The following is a 23,083-nucleotide window of genomic DNA, read 5'->3' as shown; positions in this document are numbered from 1 at the left end:
TATTTATTTATTTATTTATTTATTTATTTATTTATTTATTTATTTATGAGAGAGAGAGATTGCTAGTGGGGGAGAGGAATGGGAGAGACAGAGGAAGAGAGAGAGAGAATCTCAAGCAGTCTCCACATTCAGCACAGAGCCCAATGCAGGGCTCCATCCCACGATCCTGAGATCATGACCTGAGCCGAATTTAAGAGTCAGACTCTCAAATGACTGAGCCACCCAGGTGCATCATAACGGAGAAGATCTTAAAAGTTCTCATTGTAAGAAAAATAATTGTAACTAAGTGTGGTAATGAATGGTAACTAAACTTACTATGTTACCATTTCCCAATATATACAAATATCAAATCATTATGTTGTATACCTAAAACTAATACAATGTTATATGTCCATTACACCTTAATAAAAATTTTAAAAAGAATAAGAAAAGAAAATTAAATAAACTAAGATAAGCTTGCTTTGGATCCTAAACTTTAGAGACATTTAAACGTTTGCCAAAGTAAGTTTTTGACTTTTCTTTTTAGGATACAGATTTAGACATAAATCTGTCTTATTTTTGTAGTTGAGTTCTTGGAAATGTACTGGAGACATTTTCTTGAGCCCTCTCTTCCTTTCACATCCTGTTTCTAACCATTAGTAAACTCTGTAAGATCAAGCTTTAAAATGTCTCCAGCATCTAACCTCTTCTCACTCTTTCCACTGGCATCTGGTCTAAACCAATGAACTTTCTCCTCTGGACCAATGCAATAAATACCCAACCAGTGTCTTTATAGCCAGTCCTACCCCCACTATGGCCTGTTAGTTTCCACTCCATACTCAGAATGGTTCTTTTAGGACATAAATCAGATTAGGTCATGTTTCTGCCCACACCTTTCAATGGTTTTGCATCTCATTCAGACCTATAGTCATATGCCTTCCACAGGCTGGCTCCCCACTCCCTTTCTGATTTCATTTCTCCCCCCATCTCCCCTAGAACCACCCTCAGTCACTTCACCACCACCTCCTTTAGCCTCTACTCTATCAGGCACACGGATGCCTCAAGACCCTTATACTTACTGTTCCTTCTGTTTGAAATGTTCTGTCCCCACATATCACTGTGCCTCATGCTCTCAAGGCATTCAGGTCTATACTGAAATATCACTACTTTATGGGGCACCTGGTTAAGCATCTGCCTTTGGCTCAGGTTATGATCTCAGGGTCCTGGGATTAAGCCCCACTTCGGGCTCCCTACTCAGCAGAGAGTCTGCTTCTCCTTCTCCCTCTGTCTCTCCCCCTGCTTGCGCTCTCTCTTTCTCAAATGAATAAAGTCTTAAAAAAAGAAAAAAAGAAATATTACTACTTTTTTTTTCCTTAACATATATTGCATTATTTGTTTCAGAGGTACAGATCTGAGAATCAACAGTCTTGCACAATTCACAGCGCTCACCATAGCCCATACCCTCCCCAATGTCTATCACCCAGCCACCCTATCCCTCCCACCCCCCACCACTCCAGCACCCCTCAGTTTGTTTCCTGAGATTAAGAATTCCTCATATCAGTGAAGTCATATGATACATGTCTTTCTCTGTTTGACTTGAAATATTACTACTTTGATTAGAGGTCTTCCATGGCTGTCCAGCTTAAAATGACTCTTTCATCTTCATGCTCTATCCCCTTACCATGATGGATTGCTTTATTTCTTTTTGTATCACTTATAACCACTGGACATGTTAGATGATACTTGTTTGACATCTGTCTCTGCTATAAAACATGAGTTCCACGAGAGCAAGAATGTTGTCTTATTTGTTCCCTGAGAAATTCTCAGAACGTAGAACAGAACATGGCACATATTTATTGAATAAATGTGTAAGGCCTCTTAAGGCCGAATAAATCCATAGACCATTATCAATCTATTATAATGACACTAGGTAGCACCTAAAATAGAGTTCTCAGCTGGGTGGAAGAGAGCCCCTGAGTAGTATGTCTTGCTTGCCACTAGAGGGGTTGGATATAGCCTTTGTCAGTAACCTCCCCCTTCCAGTGCTCTGGAATAAGAAAATCATAGGAAATATTGTGAGATAATTTAATAGAAATTATCTCACAATATTATCTCAAAGAATATTATCTCAAAGAATTCATAGTGCTGCATACCATTCCAAATCATAGTTTAAAACTATGCTTGAACTATTTACTTTCTCAACCATTTAAAAAAAAAAAGAGAAAAGAAAAAAAATTTTAAAAAAACCCAGGTATTTTTAGTTTTCCTCTGTGATCTACATAAAGACACACCACTTGTTTCACGTGTCTAGCAAGAAAAAGCAGTAGAGAGCCAGAAAGAGGAGGTAGAATCTGACACTTTCAGACTCAAGTCTAGCAGACTGAACAAATGTCAGGTGCCACAGATAAACAAAAAAAGACAGTAAATTGTGTATTCCTCAGGCTTGATGTCATCTGACTACAAGTGTTTGATTTTTAAACAAAGAAAGTTAAACAAGTGATGGAGATGTATGAACCACAAAACTAAGCAGTGATGGAAAGGAAAATAAGCCTAGAAAAGAGAAGCCACTTTATTTTATAATTGTATCATCAGATTGAAGGTTGGTTTCTCAATTGAAGAACAAGATATTCTACCAAAGAAATGATTACATTTACCAGTGAGTATAAGAAATAACATAGATGTGATGTTGATGAGACAGCATTGTGGAGAGAAAAGAGACGTCAGAATTGTATTATGCCATTCTTCAGATTGAATTTGGATTCAATTTCAGAAAATATCAAGTATGAATGTTCATTCTGAAAGGCCCGGTATTTTGTATTTCTAAACCAAGAATAGACAGTGATATTTAGCTTGGCAAAGAAAAATGTCTTAACTTTAATGTTTCCAAGACACTAGCCTTATTGGATTACTGGGGAAGAACTGAAACTCTATTTTCCAGAATCATATCTCTTAGGGCTTATACATAGAGACAACTTTTTAAATTCCTTACAGCTTATAATTATAACATTCTGTATTTTGAGATATTATTAGTCTAAAAAATATTCCCTTTTTATCTGATATTGTCAACTTTGAATACTTCCTAAGGAACAGTCGTGAGACAGTAGTTAGTGGGTATATCAACATTCATCTCCGCAACTAAATCCTTGGAGATAATTGTATCAAAATGCCAAGGGTGTAATCCATAGAAAGCAGCTAAAGAGTTCAGAAGTTTAGATCCTGTTCATCGTGTCTGCACTTTTCCTGGAGAACTTTTAAGTTACATCATCAGCAATCACCTAAGATTTTTCTTAAGTCTTAGGAACTCTGATCTTTATTAGCAAGTGATATTAGCTAGAGTATTCATTTTGAAATATTCTTTCTCCCCTAGTAATTACATGTCACTGATCTTATTCTGCCCTGTTTTGGGATTCTTTATGCCTACTACCTCTGACTATTCTTACTCTGACACCTGCCATGTCTTTATGGTTTTTTTTCCCCTCAACATGGATTTTTATTCTATAACTTATATAAACCTTCATCTAGAATAACATCTAAATTTTATTGGAACATAAAGTATATTTCTTAATCTGGTTTATTACTGTACCTAGAGATCTCTTCATAGCCATACATACAGAAACTTTAATTGATATTTAATTGACACAAAACATTATATTAATTTCAGGTACATAACATAATTATTTGGTATTTATATACTGTGAAATGACCACTACAATAAATCTAGTTAACATCCATCACCACATGTATTTACAGTTTTTTGTTTTTAATAAGGGCATCACCTTATATCTTTTCTTTCTTCTTACTGTCCTGATAGTTGAAAAAAAATCTTTTATGGCTTCAACGATCACTTAATTATTCAGTTGATTGTCACATATATATGATAAATTTGACTTCTCTACTAAAGCCCCAGACCACGTTTCATTTTTTCACTTGAGGGTTACACTTATATCTAAACATTAATATGTGAAAGACACTCTCAAATGTTTGTTGAATAAATATAATCGCAATTACTCCTTTCTTTCTGACACCTTAAGTTATGAAATATCATTTCTGCCTCAGACCTCAAATTCATAACCATGATTTGGTTTCTATTCTTTCTACTACTAACTCAAGTCTTCCTTATCTCCTTCATGAATTGTAAAAGGCCTTCCAGTTTCCATGTTTAAAGCCTTTCTCAAAAAGAAAATTCTATTTCTGCTCTAACATGATCTCTTACCAAGCACAGCTCTCACCAGGTCAAGCTTTGGTACCTCCCTGTTGTCTTCAGAATTCAGAACCATCCTATACCATGTCTCAGCATGCTTCTCCAATTTTATTTAATTTTTCTTTACTTCTTTACTTTTGTACATATGTGTTTTTATCAAAATAAACCACTTCTCCACTAAATGCAATCTCAACTTTGACAACTCTATACTGTTTCTGCTAATAGACTGGAATTTTTTTTCCCTAATGTTCTGGAATATAAGCATCTCCTTGCCACTCATTCTCCTCATGTTGAACTGTCAACAATCCAGTCTTCCTTCAAAATCTAAACTAAATGCTTTCTTCTTTGAGAAGTTTTCTGGATCCTTAACACAGAACAACATCTCTTGTAAGGAATCTCTGTGCATTTGGTTTATGTGACACATACCAAAGTGTACTTTATTTATTAATGTAATTCTTTTGTCCTCAATGAGGCTGCAATCCCCTTGTAAGCCAGAAGATTAGTCATTTATCTTAATAACTTGAATAACAGGAAAGGATTTGCTTATAGTAAGATATAATTTTCTTTTGATTTTAATTGAACAGAGTCAGTGAGCTAGCAACATGTAACACATCACTATCTTCCCTGAATTCAGTTTGATGAATACAATTCAAGTTTTACATCCAAAACTAAAACAATTAACTTCTAAAGAACAGTCTATTCTTATCAACAAATAAATATAAATGCTACTTGAAGTTACTGTGGAAAATTGGTGACTAAAAGCATAATAAAAACTATCAAACACTTCGCTAAAGGGATAGACAAATCTTTAGAACAATGGAAATCAATGCCCATACCTCATGGCAAGACCATGAGAGCATGGAAGATCTCCTACATTCCAGTCTGCCTTTGGAACGGCAAACCGCTGGGCCTCAGATAATGTACTTTTTTCCCCTTTCAGTGCTTCACCTTCTTTGCTTTATGTTACTGCCTCTAAAAAATCTTATCATTTCTGAATCATAAGTCTAATTGTTACTCTTTGATTCTAGTTTATACTGTAATAAACATAAAAATGGCAAAAGAATGAAGAGTTTTAAGAAAGACAGTGGTTAGCAAAACACAGGGGACCTGAAGGCTAAAATATGGGAGGAGATTTAATTTGGCAATCGGGAGTTTCCAGAAAGCTTTTCCAAGAGGAGTTTCAGGGAAGTGATGAGGGAAACACTGGGCTGCAAGGGATTGAAGATAAAATGTTTACAGAGAAAGAACAGAAAATAAGTTTAAACAACTCTTCAGGGAATATTTTTGTTGAAGAAAAACAACTTTAACTCATATTAAATAATATTAAGATATAGTCCCCCTTGAACTAATTGATAACAATAATATTTAAAAAAATACATTGACTAATTCACATCTTTTACTAAAACAAAAACCACTTACCTATACAGCATATTTAGAACATTTAGAATACAATTTTGCAATAAACTGAGACATATTGCAAATTGGAATCTCTCTATACCATATCAATTTTTCATGTTCACTCATTTATTCAGTAATTATATAAGCTACTTAGTGTTTAGTCTTTTGTAAGTGCTCATTTTCATTTATTATAATTATCATGTCTATTTTGAATGTCATATTCATATGTGAATATGAAAAATAAGTATTCTATTTATGCCCAATTATTTTATAAATGCATTGGCTTGTTTAATGTCTTTGTTCATAGAATATTTTTCTCAAGCTTTGTGTTAACTTTTTTAAGACCATAAGTCTTTTGAGAAACTGATCAAAGCTATGGACCTGCGCCCTCCAAAAATGAACATACACACATTTATACCAAAACATTCACAGCTTTTTAGCATATAATAGCATTTCATTTATTACAAGCTGATGAAGGTAGGGACATTTTTCAGAAAAAAGAAACTTCAAAACTTTTCATTTCAACTAATTCTGAAGAAAATCTTTCTAAGATATGTCACTCATTTTCTTGCCATCTTAATCAGATTATAGGTACTTTTATCTTGATGAATAGAGGCCATGGTTTTAGACATAAATTATGATCCTAAGAGTTAGAACTCATGTTCTTAAAGGTGAGGCATGAGTTGGTTGTTTCTACAGTAGGGGTTCCATACTCTGCTATATTCTTTCAGTATAGCTTTTTATTGTTTCAACATTTCAACTATTATATTTGCTCTATATGTGTTTCTAACAGCACTATCTCTGCTTCCAACTCATTCTCTCTAAACCAGGAACCAGAAAACAGAAATGCTGAAATTATATTTAAAGTTGAAATAAAATAGACTATCAGCAAAGTTCTGAGACTCTCTTATTACACTCCATGGTCTTAATGATATTTATTTTTGGCTATTCAACTCTGTCTTTCTTCAGGAGCTTATCTATACCCCAGAAAAGTGAGGTGGCAATGCATATAGGCTTTATGAAAAAAAAAAATTAATCTCTTTAAGAGACATATATGATGATATCTTGTGGTTCTTTAAGTAGTTTTAATCCAACACACCCTGAAGAAAACGGCTATAAAGAATAAGCAACCTTTCTTAGTTACCTAGTCTATTTATTATTCATAAGCTGTGTGTATATGTGTGTTTAAATGTATGCACACATGAGCGTGTGTCTGTGTGTTTATGCTCAGTATAATGAGCTTAATGTTGAGTAATTAATATTTGTATTCAGGATGTAAGACAAATGAGTGACAACTCACACATTTCACAATTTGCTACTGTAAATTATCCTCTGTGTGTGTCCTTGTCCAAAAGCTTTGGAAATATCAGACAAAACAGTATAATGGATGTTTTACATACATTAGCATCAAATTGTATAACATGAAGAATATGAATATAACTGGTAAAACATTATTTCAGGGTGTGTCTATGAGGATATTACTGGAGATCAATATTTGAATCAGTAGACCGAGTAAAGAAGATCTCCCTTACTGATGCAGGCAGGCATCTCCTGAGAGCTGAATAGAACACAAAGGCAAAGGGTGGATTTGCTCTCTCCTTGAGCTGGGGCATCCATCTCCTGCCCTCAGACATTGGTGCTCCTGTTTCTAAGACCCTCAGGTTTGAACTGGAACTACATTATCAGCTTTCCTGGCCTCCAGCTTCCAGCAGCAGATGGTGGGTCTTCTCAGCCTCCATAATTGCATGAGCCAATATCCCCAAAATAAATATCTTCCTATATATCTACTTATATCTTATTGGTTCTGTTCCTCTGGAGAACCTAACTAATATATGGATACACTTTGGAAAAGTCCAAAATATTATTGACAATAACCTTCTTCTAGTCATTAAACTATAATAAGTCAGTCTCTGGACTAGTATTGGAAGGAAATCAACAATAAAAAAGATCTCTTTTAGGCTGTATAATAATGTTCGGGATATTTATTCACAGAATATAACCTTTTTAAAAACCACAATTAGTTATACGTAAGTGATCAGAAGTGATCAAATCACACTGTCCTTACACAAGACTGAAGACAGTATAGGACAATATTGGCTTTATCTGCAGTGCTAAATTGCTTTGAGTTACTATATTTAATATACTTCTTAAAGTTTAGAGATGATAAAGGAAGTAGGTTAACCTTGAAAACAGAATCTTAATGCAAAAAATACACAAAGGTTTCAAATACATAATTTTGGCAAGTCAAAAGAAAGGTAAAGAGTAATAAATGTTCATAATTTACGGAATTTTCATAGTAAATTATACTAGACTATAGAGGATTTCATATACTGTTATTCAAACCGTGTACTTAAGTCTAAATTTAAGCTTACTAGACTCTGAGATTGGCATTCCTTTTGTTACAGTTTTTTCCAAACTAAACAAATGCCATGTATCAATCTTTTTTTCTTTTTTTAAGAATTTTTTTATTATTTATTTATTTGAGAGAGTGTGTGCAGGGGAGGGGAGAGGGGCAGAGGGAGAGGTAGAGAGAGGCCTAAGCAGACTCCGCACTGAACATGGAGCCAGATGTGGGGCTCAATCTCATGATCCTGAGATCACGACCTGAGCAGAAACCAGGAGTTGGATGCTCAACCGACTGCACCACTCTGGTGTCCCTCAATCTGATACTTTTACTTAGCAATGACTTTCAGAATTAGATGTTAACATTTACAAAAAAGAATTAAAGAAACAATACCTCTGTGTGTTTCCCCCTTAGTTTTTCTTGGAAATTACTTTGTGAATGGACTCATCTGGCACAACAGCCTTCGTGGGTCCTCCTCACCACAGAAGTCATAAAGCCCTTCAGAGAGTGGTTCCAGCTTCAGTGACCAGCATCCCCAGAATCTCTCTAGGTTTTTCCTTCCCTGTGCCAGATAACTCATAGCCCAATATACTATCGCTTTTCCTACAGAGTTGATCTTTCCTCTCTTTGCCTAGCCACTTCTGGAATGCACATTTAATTTGGATTTTCTCTGATTTCTGAATTTATTCTTCAACAAAGATACTATTTTTGGTCCCCATTTCTTCTCATCACTCAATGCTTAGAGCAAGGGACGGTTCACTCCATTCCTGAACCAGCACAAACTGCTAAACACCCACTCAGAGGGAAAGTCTGGGCCCTCAAACTGACTCAGAACGTGGATTAAAACATAAATCTAACTGAAAGGACTTATGCTGCATGAAGATGGTATATTGGCATGGAAATGTCCCCATTTAAGGACTGCATCGCATAGGTCTTCCCCAACTAAAGAACATTACCAGCAATTAGTTATTATCCATTACAATTTGAGGTCATGTTGACGGAAGATATCTTAGGATCACATGAGTCCCTATAGGACTAAAATATCTTCAGAAGACACCAAGTGTAAACTGAACCAGCAAAAGCCTTAATCATACACACATACATATATATGTATATACATATACATATATATAATATTATATTATATATTATATGTTTCTGTGGTCTGTACTAGTTGAACTCCCCTAGTTAATCACTCCACCAAGTTAGGTATCTTCCTGATCCAGAAACTAAAGCTTAAATATGCCGTGAATAAGAATCTGAGGCAACCTATGTTTATTTAAACACATTATCATCTATAGTTCAGTGGTCTTCAGATGAAGACTACTAAAGCATGACAAATGACAGAAAATCTTAATCATAGCAAGATTATGAGAGGAAACTTCTAAAGAAATGAAAAAACTGTAAACCTGTATCAACTCAATGCATATACTATTTAAAAGACTATTTCTCTGCTCTTGCCATGTCTTTTACTACAAAGAGTAATCTGCCATTTGGTTAACATTAGTGTTGTTGGCTCAGTGACACTGTAAACGTATGCACAGGTTTCGCTCCTCTGTGTAATTCCTCCCCATTGGAGACAGTTATTAATCACTATTGATGCGCTCTGGCAATACACAATCCACTACAGAGGGACGGGAGAGATCCGCTGTGCCTGGCAGTCCCTCAGGAAAACTGCTGTGAAAAGCAAGGGCACCACGACCCTGACAGGTATCCTGAAACCTGTACAACCCGTGCTGATTCAGCTCCTCCCTGGGACACCTAGCAGCAACAAAAAGTAACTTGGCATCCTCATGAACAATGTATGGAAGATTACGAAGACTCACTTTTAAAAAAAACACACAGGAATATATATTATATATTTTCAACATTAGGTCAGATACCAATGAACATTTGGCAAATGGAAAAAGCAGTCCATATTCTCCTCGACATGTGCATGTGCAAATATAGACGAGATAAAGACTCCAGGAATCCATGCGTGTGTGTGTGTGTGTGTGTGTGTGAGGATAATGTACATGTGATTCGGCCTATCTAAAAATCAGACACTAAGTATCCATAATACATTACTTACATATACCCGAAGATATGAGCAATGGATATTATACTTAAAATATATGGCGCAGATACTTGCAATTTTTTTTTAAATTTCAGTAAGATTTGGGGAAAAAATCCTATTTCTTACCTACATTTCCAGTCATTAAGTATGAATTCTGAAAGTCCATCATCCCCATTCCAACAATGTGTATAAAATCTTCAATCACCTGCATTAACTCTATTGAGCCAGGATAAATCTACAAAAAGAAGCAAAGATTAGAAGGAATAAAAGTCTATATCATGGAATATATCACTGGAATAACAAAAACTACATAATGAGGTCACAGATGAGCTCTGATTTATTTGAAGAAATTTCTGCAATTGGCAGCAGTTGTATTTTTGAAACACTAGTTGAGAATGATACCAGGTGTCACAGGGCAAGAACTTTGAAAGTGATATGATGCAGTGATTAATCCTCCATAAATCTAAGGAAACTAAAAATATCTAGCAGATTGTATACTTAGAAATTACCCGTCTTTACTTTTGATGGGATCCTTTCCCCACTTAAATATAACATAGAACAAACACTGACATTGGGGACTTCTCACATTTTTTACTTAGCATCTATATGATGGCCACTGAAAGAAAAAAAAATTTTATTGCCATCATGAAGATATTTACAAACTATTAAGTTCACTGCAAAGTAACTTTTGTACCTTGGGAGAAACATTTACTTCTACAACTGTAGTAGCTCCTGAATGAATAATAATGCTCACAGTAATTTCAGGATCATGCCAACAGTTTTAGTGCGGGTGCTTCACAGGTACACATACATAGCAAACCCAACACCACGCCACCTCACACGCTGCACACCGAGGAGTCCTTGCTTAAAGACAACCGGATTCAGGCATAGTGTGTGGGAAGTGAAGGTCATTTAGAAGGTCATATGAATGTTACTCTGTGTCACCCATAATACTTATACAGTCAGCCTGCATTAGATAACCACAGTAGAGCAGAACGTCTTGAAGTTAGGTTCATTTCTTTTAGCCATTCAGCACGATCACCCCTTGAAGCCGTGAAAAAATTAAGTGGATTAGAATTGTAGTGGTTTTGTCTTTACAAAGGCTGGTGCAGGAGGGGAAGAGACAGTCTGATTAGCAGAAGTATACAGTCAGAGCTGGAAGGGGATTGGAGTAAGAGGGAGACACGTTGGGCAGGGCAAATAGCAGGTGCGGTGTGTAAAGTTTACAGGAGATTTTGGCTGTGCCCCGCTAAAATTCAGACACTGAGGATGCATCATATAGGTACATGTATTTGAAGGCATGAACAATTGACTATTACACTTAGAAATGTGTAGCATGGGTACTTGTACATTTTTTAATTTGGGGAAAATCCGGGAAGAAATGTTATTTCTTACCTAGTTTCCAATCATTAAATATGAATTCTGAGAGTTCATCGTCATTATCATTCCAAAAATCTGCATGAAATTTCCATCAGTTCCAAGCTTTCTGCTACTACTGTATTTTTTCTGCGGTTTTTGTGTAGGTGTATATGAGTATGTGTCGTGTAAGTGTAAATACAGATTAAAAATAAGAGGCTTAATTCTCCCTGCTGAAAATGAGAGACTCCCTCTCCCAGCCCCACATCCTTCATCCTTTGTTCTTAGGGCATTTACTTTTGAAAAATAAGAATTGTTAAGTTCTTTCTTTGTCTCTTTGAAATGTATGTAAATCTTTTTAAAAAGCTAAATAGACTCTTACAGGGAAGACCCAGGGATGTTTTTCAGAGAGAGAGAGAAACAGAGGTGATAACAAGGAAGACAGGACCTCGATCTCTCCGTTTCTATGGGAGGGGAGGGCCCTTAACTTTCAGCAGACACTTGCTCTAAGTTGCAAAACTACCTTCATGAAGATAGAAAAAGCTTATTTTTTTTTTCCTTTGGATAAAGCCAGTTAACTAACAAGTGGTCACCCCATTACCAGGTGAATTTAAGATGAACTATGTGTGGCAAATGGAATTTACCCTTTGTGCCACAAACCTGGAGACTCATTTACCATGTAGCTGCTTTTATAACAATACCTTTTAGTAAAAGCTACAAAATAATTGTTGTTGTTTTTTAACTTCAAGTAGTTACCTTTATTTGTTTCTAATCCAGTAGTTATCTTTAAAAAGGCATCAAGGATTATCACTACTAAAAAATATTTAAAAGATAAGAATATAGCTAACTCAAAATCACAAGTAGATAGATGGATTAGGGATTCAGGATTTTCCATTGACGAGAAGTTGTACACCACTCACTGTTTGTTCAAGTTGGGACCTCACAGGAAATAATGCCATCTGATGAATTGCAGTCTTCTTTTAAAAAGGGGTATTATACATTTGCTCTAAATATATCCATAATTAATAGTCTCCTGCATTCTGGAAAGATGTGCTTAGCCTCTGCAGCTGTATTCTAGGGAAAGAAATCATTTCCTTCCAGTGAGTGAATGAGGCTCTCCTCTAGAAGAAAGCCAAGGACAAATATATAATTCAAGCTAGCAGAAAAAGATAGATTCAGGGTCTTACACTGAGGACTGATCTTTTTTCTTGCTATGGCCAGAAGCACAGAATTTGTACCTGATAATGAGGTAGACCCACACTGGACTATTTTGAGAGCCCCTCTCATAACAGGAATAAAAGGGCATGCTTCGCTCCTGAAGACCGAGAACATGATTATAAGAGGAGAAAGGGATAGATGGTTCACTTGAACCTCAGAAAATATTCTTATTTTCAAGATTGCATTGTTTTCTCAGAATTAGCAAGGGTCAAGCAGAAGACTGAAAGAATTTTAATACACAGTTAAATTAATTTTCCACAGGATTTTTAAAAACATGCTTATTCTCCCTTTCTTAACCTCTAACCCACTTTTTCTGTAATTTGGAAAAAAAAAAGTATTATTAACCATACATATGTCAGTACAGCATAAATGGCAGTGAAAGGTATTTTACAACAATAATTAAACCAGTAAGACCACTTGCTACACTGATCGTGCACAGCAGAAAGGGAAAAAAAAAAAAGCAGAATTCAAATTTTCTTATGAGAACTCATTTTTACAACTCTTGGCTTTGAATCCAAATGCACATCTGCATATCTGATCCAGATTATACAGAGTGTTGTAGTAAATGCAAATGATTTTACTTGTTATTACCCCACAGTTCGGTTTGTAATATATGTTTTTGGATTTGCTCTTTCTCCCATAGTCTGTAGGCAGGAAAGAAACTGGTTGGTAAGGCACATAGTTACTATGTATTGATACCTCAAAGTTAGGAATGACTTAAACCAGTTCAGTTTTTCCCACATTTATAATATCATTCAGTCCACTGATGGTTAGATAAAAGAGATCACTTATTTTCTCTAAAATTAGTAAAATGGAATCTAGGATGACTTTTAGAAGTCTCCTTTTATGTTCTTGGGATAGCAAGCCATTAATTTCTTCACATATTTTTTAAGCTTTCCTTAGCCGATTTCATTTTAAGTTTTGAAACAGCTCCGGCCTTACCTGCTGTGCATCCTCCCATTTTTCCTTGTTTTCTTCGTCTAGAAGGTTGCTAACTATTTGAAAGAAGTTCTGCAAATTAAATCGGATAAAAGATTCAATGTTACAGGAGGGAATATGCTTTTCAAAAACATCCATTTGAACTGATTGTGTGGTAAGAGTCCAAACATTTTGCCATATTGCTTTATGATCCTAACATATTATTCTAGAAGATCTCTGAGGGCCCTTTCTCAGCACCATACTTCTGGGATTTCTCTGTAACTTCACATATACACCTCAGAAGACATCAGAATAGGGAAAATACTTATGTTTACTTACAACTGTATCTTCCATTGCAGTCTCTGTATTGTATTCTGTCATGCTATCACCAAATTATTCCTCACAAATAAGTTTTCTTCCTTCAGTAGTGAAAATCCTTTGTGTATGTCTTATTACAAGTTATCCAGTAATTGTGAACCATGATAGCTAGTTATAGTGCTGTTCTGAAGAACACTGTAGTGAAGACACAGACTGTGGGTAAGGCTGAGGCATGTTACAGGCCTCCTCAGTTGGATCCTGGGTCTGCGCTTCCCGGCTGTTTTTAATTTTTACAACTACCTCTTGCAAAGATGACATGGGATTTTCCAAGTACCTGGCATAGAGCACATGGCTAAGTGCTCAATAAATCCTAGCTATTTCAAATAATTATTCTTTATTCTGCCTTTTGCCAGCAAGCCAAAATGGAAGAATGAATAGACACAGTAGCACGTTCCTATTCAAGGGCCAAATCCTCGTCATCACCCTTGTGGCCTAACTGCTGAAGACCTACTGGCTTGACTTTAGCCTAGCAGCACTCCCAGTGAGTCTTTGGTTTTCCCTTTCCATGCAGACAGGCGGGTTTGGGCACTCATACATAGGCAGAGACTCAGTTCAGTTCATCTGCATTAGTACCCATTTCACCTACGAGGGATCTTGACCAGAGACAGACCTTCTTGTCCTCCCACACTACACTGTGTCTTCAAAACTCAGGAGCCAGGAGAAGAAGATCAGATGCCTGTTGAAAACGAATAGTGACTTGGGGTCACAGGTGACCTAAGAAGTGCAAAGTGAAGCCACGACATTTATCTTAAGCTACATGGACAGCGGTCCCTCCGTTGTGTCCTCAGAGCCCATCTCTTCTGCTTGGTTTGTATGTAATTTAGCAGGAGCACTGCCTCATACTGATACATCAGCTCAGGACAAGACCCCCTCGAGGGGGAAATAATCGCAATTTTTTAGCCTCATCAGCCTTCCTCCCTAGCCAGCTTTTCAAAGAAGGTCTTTATTCAAATTCCAAATAAAGTCACCTGCATGTTTTTAGAAGAAAAACAAAGCTGCTTCACTTCTTCTTCTCTTGTGCTTTGAAGCTGTGAGTATCTATATTTAATTGCCCTATTTGTGCTATTTATTTTAATAGTTCCTGGTAATCACATGGTTGGAACATGTTTCAAGCCATAACCTCTGTAAAAGTTACAGAATATTTTATGTGACTCTTCAAAAAACTGCAAGTCTGTTTTAGACCTGTTTTCAATTCGTTTAACCTTTTTGTACTGCCAGCCATTTTTTCCACTTAAAATTTCTTGGTTGGAGTGATAACATTTTAAGGGCTTAGTCCATTGAGCTGTAACTCTACCTATGGGCAGAAAGAATTAACCTTCAGAGTTCTCCAATTGCCTATGGCTGGTTAACTCAGTAGGGGACATGCTGCTAATGAGGCAAAAGTTGCAGATTTCATCCCTGTCCATGCCAGTTAGCTGTGCTGAGGTCCACGACCACAGTCTGCATCCTAACCCCTGCCAGCTTTCATACAAATGCATGCCACCACTAACAAGAGACACCAAGAGAATGGGAAGCAATTTGTGCAAATGCATCTCCATTTCTAAGAAAACATTTCACAAAGCATGTTTTACTGATAGTGGGTCAGTGACTCTGCGCTGTACATGAAGGCCAGGGAGCACACACAATTCCTTGATCAAAGTGATACATTCAGGGTTCAATTTTTTTTTTCTTAAAGTGCAAAGAGCATATACAAAAAACACAAATTACTAAAATATACATTCAACTAGGCAAACAGAGAGTGTAAGAAATGTTTTTGTATTACCTTCCAAGGCAATGAGACGGACTTTATTAATCAGGGTGGAAAAATGGTACAGAATAAAGTTCTCCTATCTCCCTATCAATTGGATTGGGAATGATCTGCTGTGAGATCAAGCAGGGCACAGTGAGCTAAGCCTGAAAATCCTAAGCACAGACACATACTTTTGAGAAGTTGTAGGGCCTAATTAATGGATGGGAAGCAGCTGTGGATAGTTGACCCTGGTCCTCAGTTTTAAATCCAGCAACAACCAATGAAAAGGCCTGCTCTTCCAAAAATACAGTTTACTCTTTGGCAAACACAGCAAAGCCTCCCAGCCCTACAACTACCACTATCCCACCCCTGGCAGAATGCATATGGTCATAGAAATGCTGCTTTGTTCAGCAAAAGAACAGCATAAAGAAAGTTATAAAATATAACCCAGGCAGCAAAGCATAGTAGGCTTTGGCAAGGAAGAAGACTGGGGAAAGGTACATCAGTAGGTAAGTATTTCAATAGCTCAAAAGAACAATTACAAAGACCTAAAGGACAACAGTGGATTTGAGAATGGAAAGGGGAGGGAGGACATGGAAAATATTTGAGAAGCATGAATGTATCTACTTATTTATTTACTGAACACCTACTAAATGCCTGGCAGTGTTGTAAGTGCTGCGAATACCATAGTGAACAAGGCACATGAGGGTTCCTACTCTCATGGAGCTTACACTGTTATGGGTACTGGAAAGCAATAAATAAGTAAATAAGATGATTTCAGGGGGTGATACAAAAATAACACAGTTTATGGGAATAGAGAGTGACTGGGTTGGGGAGGGGTGTGTGCATGCTTATGCGAGACTGCTTTGGGTTGAATGTTCAGCAGGAAACACTTTTCCAATGAGGTGACATTTGAGCATAGAACAGAGTGGTAAGAAGGAGGCAGCCGTGGGAAGACCTGAGGAAGAGAGCGCCAGGAAAAATGGGAAGAGAAATTACAACTTCCTAGGGTAGAGGGGACAGTATGGACAAGTTTTTTTTTTTAAAGATTTTATTTATTTGACAGAGAGAGAGACAGCCAGAGAGGGAACACAAGCAGGGGGAGTGGGAGAAGAAGAAGCAGGCTTCCCGCAGAGCAGGGAGCCTGATGTGGGGCTCGATCCAGGACCCTGCCTGAGCCGAAGGCAGACGCTTAACGACCGAACCACCTAGGCACCCCTGGACAAGTTTTAAAAAACAGAGAGAAAGCTGGTATAGCTGGCGTGGTCTTAAAACAGGGGGAGGGATGTGGGAGAGGAGGGAGACTATGAACACAGGATGTAAATGATAGAGGTCAGAAAAAGTGGGGCCTTGATCCCAGGCTGTAGTTCTATGACATGACTTTCATTAGAGATAAAAGATCTGCCTTTGGCTGCTGAGTGGAAGACAAAGTGCAGAGGAGTGACAGGGAAAACAAGGTCAGAAAGGAGTCTGTCTTGCTTATTGAGGCCGGAGACAATGCTAGCTTGGTTTAGGGAAACAATATGACATGGTGACAGACTGCACAGGAGGGAGAGTACAGCATCAAAGATTAGTCTTTGGCTCCCAGTTCAGGCAGTTTAGAATGATGACGCAGTCAGCCATGCTAAATACCAAAGAAGAAATAGCAGTGTTGCAAAAGAAGATAGTTTCATTTTGTTCAGTTTGAGTATGAAGAGTCTATAATATATCTAAGAGAAGAGGCCCATCGGGCTGTTTTAACTACAAGTTGGAAGCTTAAAAGGTAAATACTTGTGACTCATTAGTTCTAGTTGAAAACTGGAGCCTTTGGGGGAAAAACAAAAAGATAACTAGGAATAGAGTTGAATGGGATGAAGTCAAGGTTAAAGCACTGGTGACAGACTAGATAGGAAGAGGAATAAGTAAGAGAGATGGGAGATAAGAAGGTAGGACGAGAAGCAGGATTTAAAGGTGATAGAATAAAATAAATTCAGATAGAAGATACTCCACTGGGGAGATTAATCTAGAGGAGACAGACTAAGCATTTAACAAGGGTAAAAATCCAGAGAGGGTTCAAGGCGTAGTTCGGTACATCTCATGTATTTTTTCAGCCTCTATGCACTTGGCCAATGACACTTGCATGTGGGAGATACAAAACCATGAATACACCCAGATTATAGACAAAGACATGGATAACATATGTCCAACTTCCTCTGACCTGGCTGACTCTACTTCTTAGTCTCCTATTCCAAAAAACATACATAAGTGAAATTGAGAAACTTTATTATGCAAATAATTTTGGGTTTTTCCTAACGTACTTTTTAAAAAACTAACCATCCCTAAAGAGTACTTGAACTTATTTTTTTTTTATAACAGGTGAATAGACAAAATAACTCATAACTAATTAGGACAAAGAGTCATGACACTGTGGTTTAAATCTTTTATCTAGAATATCTACCCAAGCAGCACATCAACTAGCCATTGACAAAGAGAAACTATCAAGGTTCAGGAAGGCAGGAAACTATAATCCAGGCTGCCCCCTGGCAGGTTCTGTGACCAAGATATATAGGGAATATGAGACAAGAAACTGAGCCACTGGAAAACCAGGGGATGAGCTCCGGGCCAAAAGGATTAGGGTGTCAAGGTCAATAGGTCAGTAGTGGGATCCACAGCAGGTTGGACGACCTGACCTGCCAAGCTGTGGTCAGAAGGCTCCTCCTGCCAGCAGAGCTGGACTACCCCAGCTTGACCACTGTGATCTGCCAGATCTGGAGGAATAGAAGAGCATATTACTGAAGCAAATAGCCCCTACTGTTCACTGGGTTAGAGCAAAAAAAAGAAAAAAGAAAGAAAGAAAGAAAGCCAGAATCTTAAAGGATATCTTTGTTTTTTTTTTTTTCTTTCAATCACAAATCTCACAGAGACTCTGACTCATTTTGAGAATGACATCAGAACATCATTCCGGGAACACTGGCTGTCTTTCACACTAATCTCATTGCTCTGCCATGATGTAAGACAGTTTGACCTGTGGAGTTTCTGAATAGCTTGGATGGGCGATTTTTTACTCAATGCCACCAGTCTCTTCAGGCTAAGTTCAGGACCAAGGGCTCCAGCAGGAGGCAGCAGAGAGGGTGTGCTTTGAGGTACAGTGGATGGGGGAGGCCAAGTGAAAAAAAGGAAGCCATCTGACATTCAGTGCCTTCAGGCATGAGACTGGCACTATTCGAGGGTCCTTGTTTAAAAGGGAAAGGTGAAAAAGTTAGTTATACTAATATGATTAAATATGCTAAGGATTATTAACCAGAGGTAGCCTGGCAGAGCAGGCCAAATTATACAAACAGAACTCAGTGTGGCACAATCATCCTCAAATCCAGACAGGGGCTGCTTCTTAAGCAAGGAATGCTATAACCATCTATTCCCAAAGTTTGGGCAGGCCTGGCTGATACATCAAAGGGCCAGCAGGTGCAAGAAGCATGCACACATCCCAAGTTTACCCCTGGCAACATTAAGGCAGCGGCCGTAGTAGGTCCTGTCCTGGTGTAAGATGCCTGGCACATGCCTCTTTGCTAAAAGGCAATTCTCACAGTCCTTCAAGATTCCCCATCATGGGCTGATTGTGTCCACTCCAGATCTGAATGTTGAAGCCCTTCCCGCCGCCCCCCCCGCCCCGCCCAAAGTACCTCAGAATGTGTCTATATTTGGAGACAGAACATTTCAAGAGTTAATTAAGTTATAATGAGGCTGTTAGGGTGGAGCCTAAGGCAATCTGATGAGAGTCCTTGTAAGAGGAGGAAATCAGGATACACAGAGATATGAGGAGCATGCACGCACAGATAAAAAAGCTCTGTGAGGACACAGTGAGAAGGCAGCCAGATGCAAGCTAAGGAGAGAGGCCTTGGGAGAAACCAAACCTGCCGACCTCTTGATCTTGGACTTCCATCTCCAGGACTATGAGAAAATCAAGTTCTATTGCTTAAGCCACCCACTCTGCGGTATTTGTTGTGGCAGCTCTAGCAAACCAATGCATTCCCCAACAATTTTTTAAAAGAAAAATCTTCGAGGGGCGCTGGGTGGCTCAGTCTTTTAAGCATCCCACTCTTGATTTCAGCCCAGGTCCTGATCTCAGGGTCATGAGATCGATCCCCGAGTTGGGCTCTGCACTCAGTGGGGAGTCGGCTTGAGATTCTCTTTCCCTCTGCCCCTCCCCCTGCTCATATACTCTTTCTCTAAAATAAATCATCTTTAAAAATAAATAAAAGGAAAACCTTCGATAATAAGTGGAATCACAATAGAAAACTACCTGTATATTTTGCTAGTGCAAATCTCAGTATTTTCTTGACTCCAAAGGAAATAATGAATAATTCTGAAAGGGACAAAACTATCAGATGTTTTATTGTATTTTTTTAAACCCAATTTAAAATTGGGTTTATTTTATTTATTTACACATACATGGCATTTACCAGTCTATAGGCAGTACTACACATATTCTTAGCCTCCCTTCCTCTTCCTACCTGATTGTTGCACATACTTTGCACTCTCCTGTGCAGATTGTGAGTTTACCTCAGCCAGCAGCCATCTTCTAAAGTTTGTTCTTGGTAGGATTTAATCATGTTGATTTGGAAAGCAAGATTTATTGCTTAATATCTCATCCATTTAAGGAAATCATTTGGCGCTAAATTTCTTATTTTCACCTTTATAATAAGGGTGAGGTTTAAATACTACCTAGAAAGAGCTTTTGTTGTACAAGGCTCTCTCTGCCACAGAGAAACCATAGGAAATCCTCCCAGGCTGCTAAGCATTGAAAATAGGAGCCGTTTATGACTTGGGGTGATTGCCAGCTGAGAGTTGTGGTCCTGTTCACAACTTGGTTCCCACTGAGCTAGAAATCCTGGTTATTGATGTAAGCCATTCTCTACATCCACTTGCTCTCTATCTTTAAAATGGCCTTGCAATGTTGACCTTAAGGACTAATGCTTCTTTTCGGACTCCTACTTTCCTTGACACATTCTCTACCCTTCTCTGTAATAAGTGATTAAAAAAAAAAAAAAGTGCCCATACTTCCCTAGATGGTGCCCTGAGGAACATCTGACCTTCCTCTCTTTGTAGGAGAGATACCAAAGTACATATGTGCATTGGCACATTGGTCATTCATGGACATGTGCAGAATGGAAAACATCTGAATCACCCAATGCACATGTACCCAGCTGAGGCCAAACACGGCAATGCTCTTTTTGTTTCAGTTCATATACTGTAAACAAGTTCCTTTTCATGGCCATTTTAATGCCCAGGTTGTTTTTTGTTTGGTTTTTTCCTTTTATTGTGTGTTCTTTTTATTGGTGATTTCACTGTTTAAAATGTCCCACAGCACAGTGCTAAAGGACTATCTAGTATTCTTTAACTCAAAAAGACTGTCATGTGCCTTAGAGAGAAAACATATGTATTAGGAAAACTTTTTCTGGCATGAGTTATAGTGTCTTGGCCATGAGTTCAATGTTAATGATTAACCATATATCTTAAAAACAATGTCTTTTAACAGTAACACACATAAAACAAGGTCATATATTAATTGGTTCATGAAAATGGTATGAACAGATTCTCAAAGGAACCTCATCCTGTATTTTCCCTAGGAATAAATGGTTCAGTATTCATTCATTTAGTGTTTGCTGCAACTTTACATAATATAACTACCATGAATAATGAGAATAGACCATACTACTATGTCTTCTTTATTTATTTAGATATGAAGAAATAAGATATAGAAATATTAAGTAATGTGTTTGAAGACACCACGACAGTTATTAGACAAGATGGAATTTCAACTTGCATGTGTCTGATTTAATTCTGTCAAGTCTTAAAGTTTTAGTGTGTGTGTGCAAATTCAATCTTCTATTGATAGAATGAGTCTCACTATAAATTTTCCCAGGGGTGAAAAAAAGGTAAATGGATGCATTTTCCTCTTTCCCTTTCTCTCTCTAGATTGGATGTTCAGAGTTTTATGTGTGTGTTTGTGTGTGTGTGAACAATGTAAATTTCCCCCAAATTACTATGTTATTCATATTCATTTATTAATTACTTCAACAAATATTGGAGTGTCTACTATGCTTCAAGACATAATCATCTCTCAACAAGTTTAAAATTAATTGCTAAAAACAGACCTAGAAACAAATAATTGGAATATTATGAGAGATGTTACAATGCTAGGTAAGAAATATGCTAGAAGTAGAGATATTTACAAGGTTTCAAAAGGCCAGACAATTAGGAAAAATTTGAAATCTGCTTGGGATTTGATGAGAAGACTTTTGAGTAGAAGGGATTTTTGAGCTGGATCTGGAAGGAACTTGCATCAGATTGGAAACAGGAAGGATAAACTACATAGAGAACTAATAGAAAGAAACTTATAGAGATATGACAAAGCCCCAGGGTTTGGAAAAGGATGCATCAGAAGGGAAAAGACTTTTGGAATATCTTTTCTACAGTTTCCAAAAATAAAACTATTACTATGCTTTATCATTCCAAGACACACAACTACACTTTATTTTCTCCCCAACTTTAATAGGTTGTATAGCTCACTTTCATCAGTGCATCAAATCAGTCTTTTAGTGAATCCAGCATTAGTAGGCATTTTAACTAAAATGCACTGCACATAACTACATTGAAAAGAATGCATTCTTTTTAAACCATTTTGCTTAATCTTTCTTCGTTCACTTCCCAGTTTTAAAAAAAAGAATGAAAAAATCTTAGTGGTACCTATGTAATTATTAATTTTGTTGTTAAGATTCTATGTTAAATCTTGTTTGAGAACGAGGGTGTCCTGGAGGTTGGCTGGGATGCAAAGATGGATCAGGAAAATGTCTTCTTTTTCAAGATTTACTAATGAGTGATAATAATACAAGATATAAAGAGATGCAGGAGAGAAAGTGCTATTAGCATTCAGAGGCCCAGGGTACCAAGAAATTACCTTTGAAGACTGGGAGGGACCAAGCCAGTATAAGAGCACAGAGGAGGAAAAGACCAAGTGCTAAGAACATACAGTGTATTCAAGAAGCAGGAAGTGGTGGGGTGCTTATGTGGTTCAGTGGATTAAGTGTCTAATTCTTTGTTTTGGCTCAGGCCATGATCTCATGGGTTGTGGGATCAAGCCCCATGTCGGGCTCTGTGCTCAGCAGAGAATCTGCTTGAAAGATTCTCTCCCTCTGCCCCTCCCCTTACTCTAAAAGAAATAAATTAATTAAAAAAAAAAAGAAGCAGTAAGTAATTCATTTGACACAAGTCTGTGAAGAGGAGGACTAACATGCATTTGGCTGTAAAGGTAGGTAACCTACATACTGTGGAGTGTACTAGAAGACAACATAAAGACTTTGGGCTGTCATTCAGGGGGCTTGGAGCTCCAGTGAAGGTTTCTGATCTAAGAAGTGACATAATCAGAGCTGTCCTAAGATAAGTAATAGGACCATGATGTACAAGATGAAAGAGATTTAGGTAAAGATCTGAGGGAGGATTAAAGGAAAGAGGCCATGGAAATAATGT

General features: G+C 37.5%; 1 protein-coding gene across 1 annotated transcript in view; it reads right to left on the bottom strand.

Annotated features, from left to right (window-relative positions):
- Positions 1-23,083, bottom strand: part of ADGRB3 (adhesion G protein-coupled receptor B3) — a 706,366-nt gene that overhangs the window by 334,787 nt on the left and 348,496 nt on the right. The window contains exons 12-13 of the mRNA XM_034991475.1: positions 13,495-13,563; positions 10,105-10,213 (exon numbers count right to left, since the gene is read on the bottom strand). Of these exons, the coding sequence (XP_034847366.1) occupies positions 10,105-10,213; positions 13,495-13,563 (178 nt within the window). The remainder of the gene's footprint in view (positions 1-10,104; positions 10,214-13,494; positions 13,564-23,083) is intronic.

The sequence above is a fragment of the Mirounga leonina genome, unplaced genomic scaffold, assembly GCF_011800145.1.
Source record: "Mirounga leonina isolate KUSES-001 unplaced genomic scaffold, KU_Mleo_1.0 Mir_53, whole genome shotgun sequence".
Classification (NCBI taxonomy): domain Eukaryota; kingdom Metazoa; phylum Chordata; class Mammalia; order Carnivora; family Phocidae; genus Mirounga; species Mirounga leonina.
This window is presented reverse-complemented; position numbering and strand designations above follow the sequence as displayed.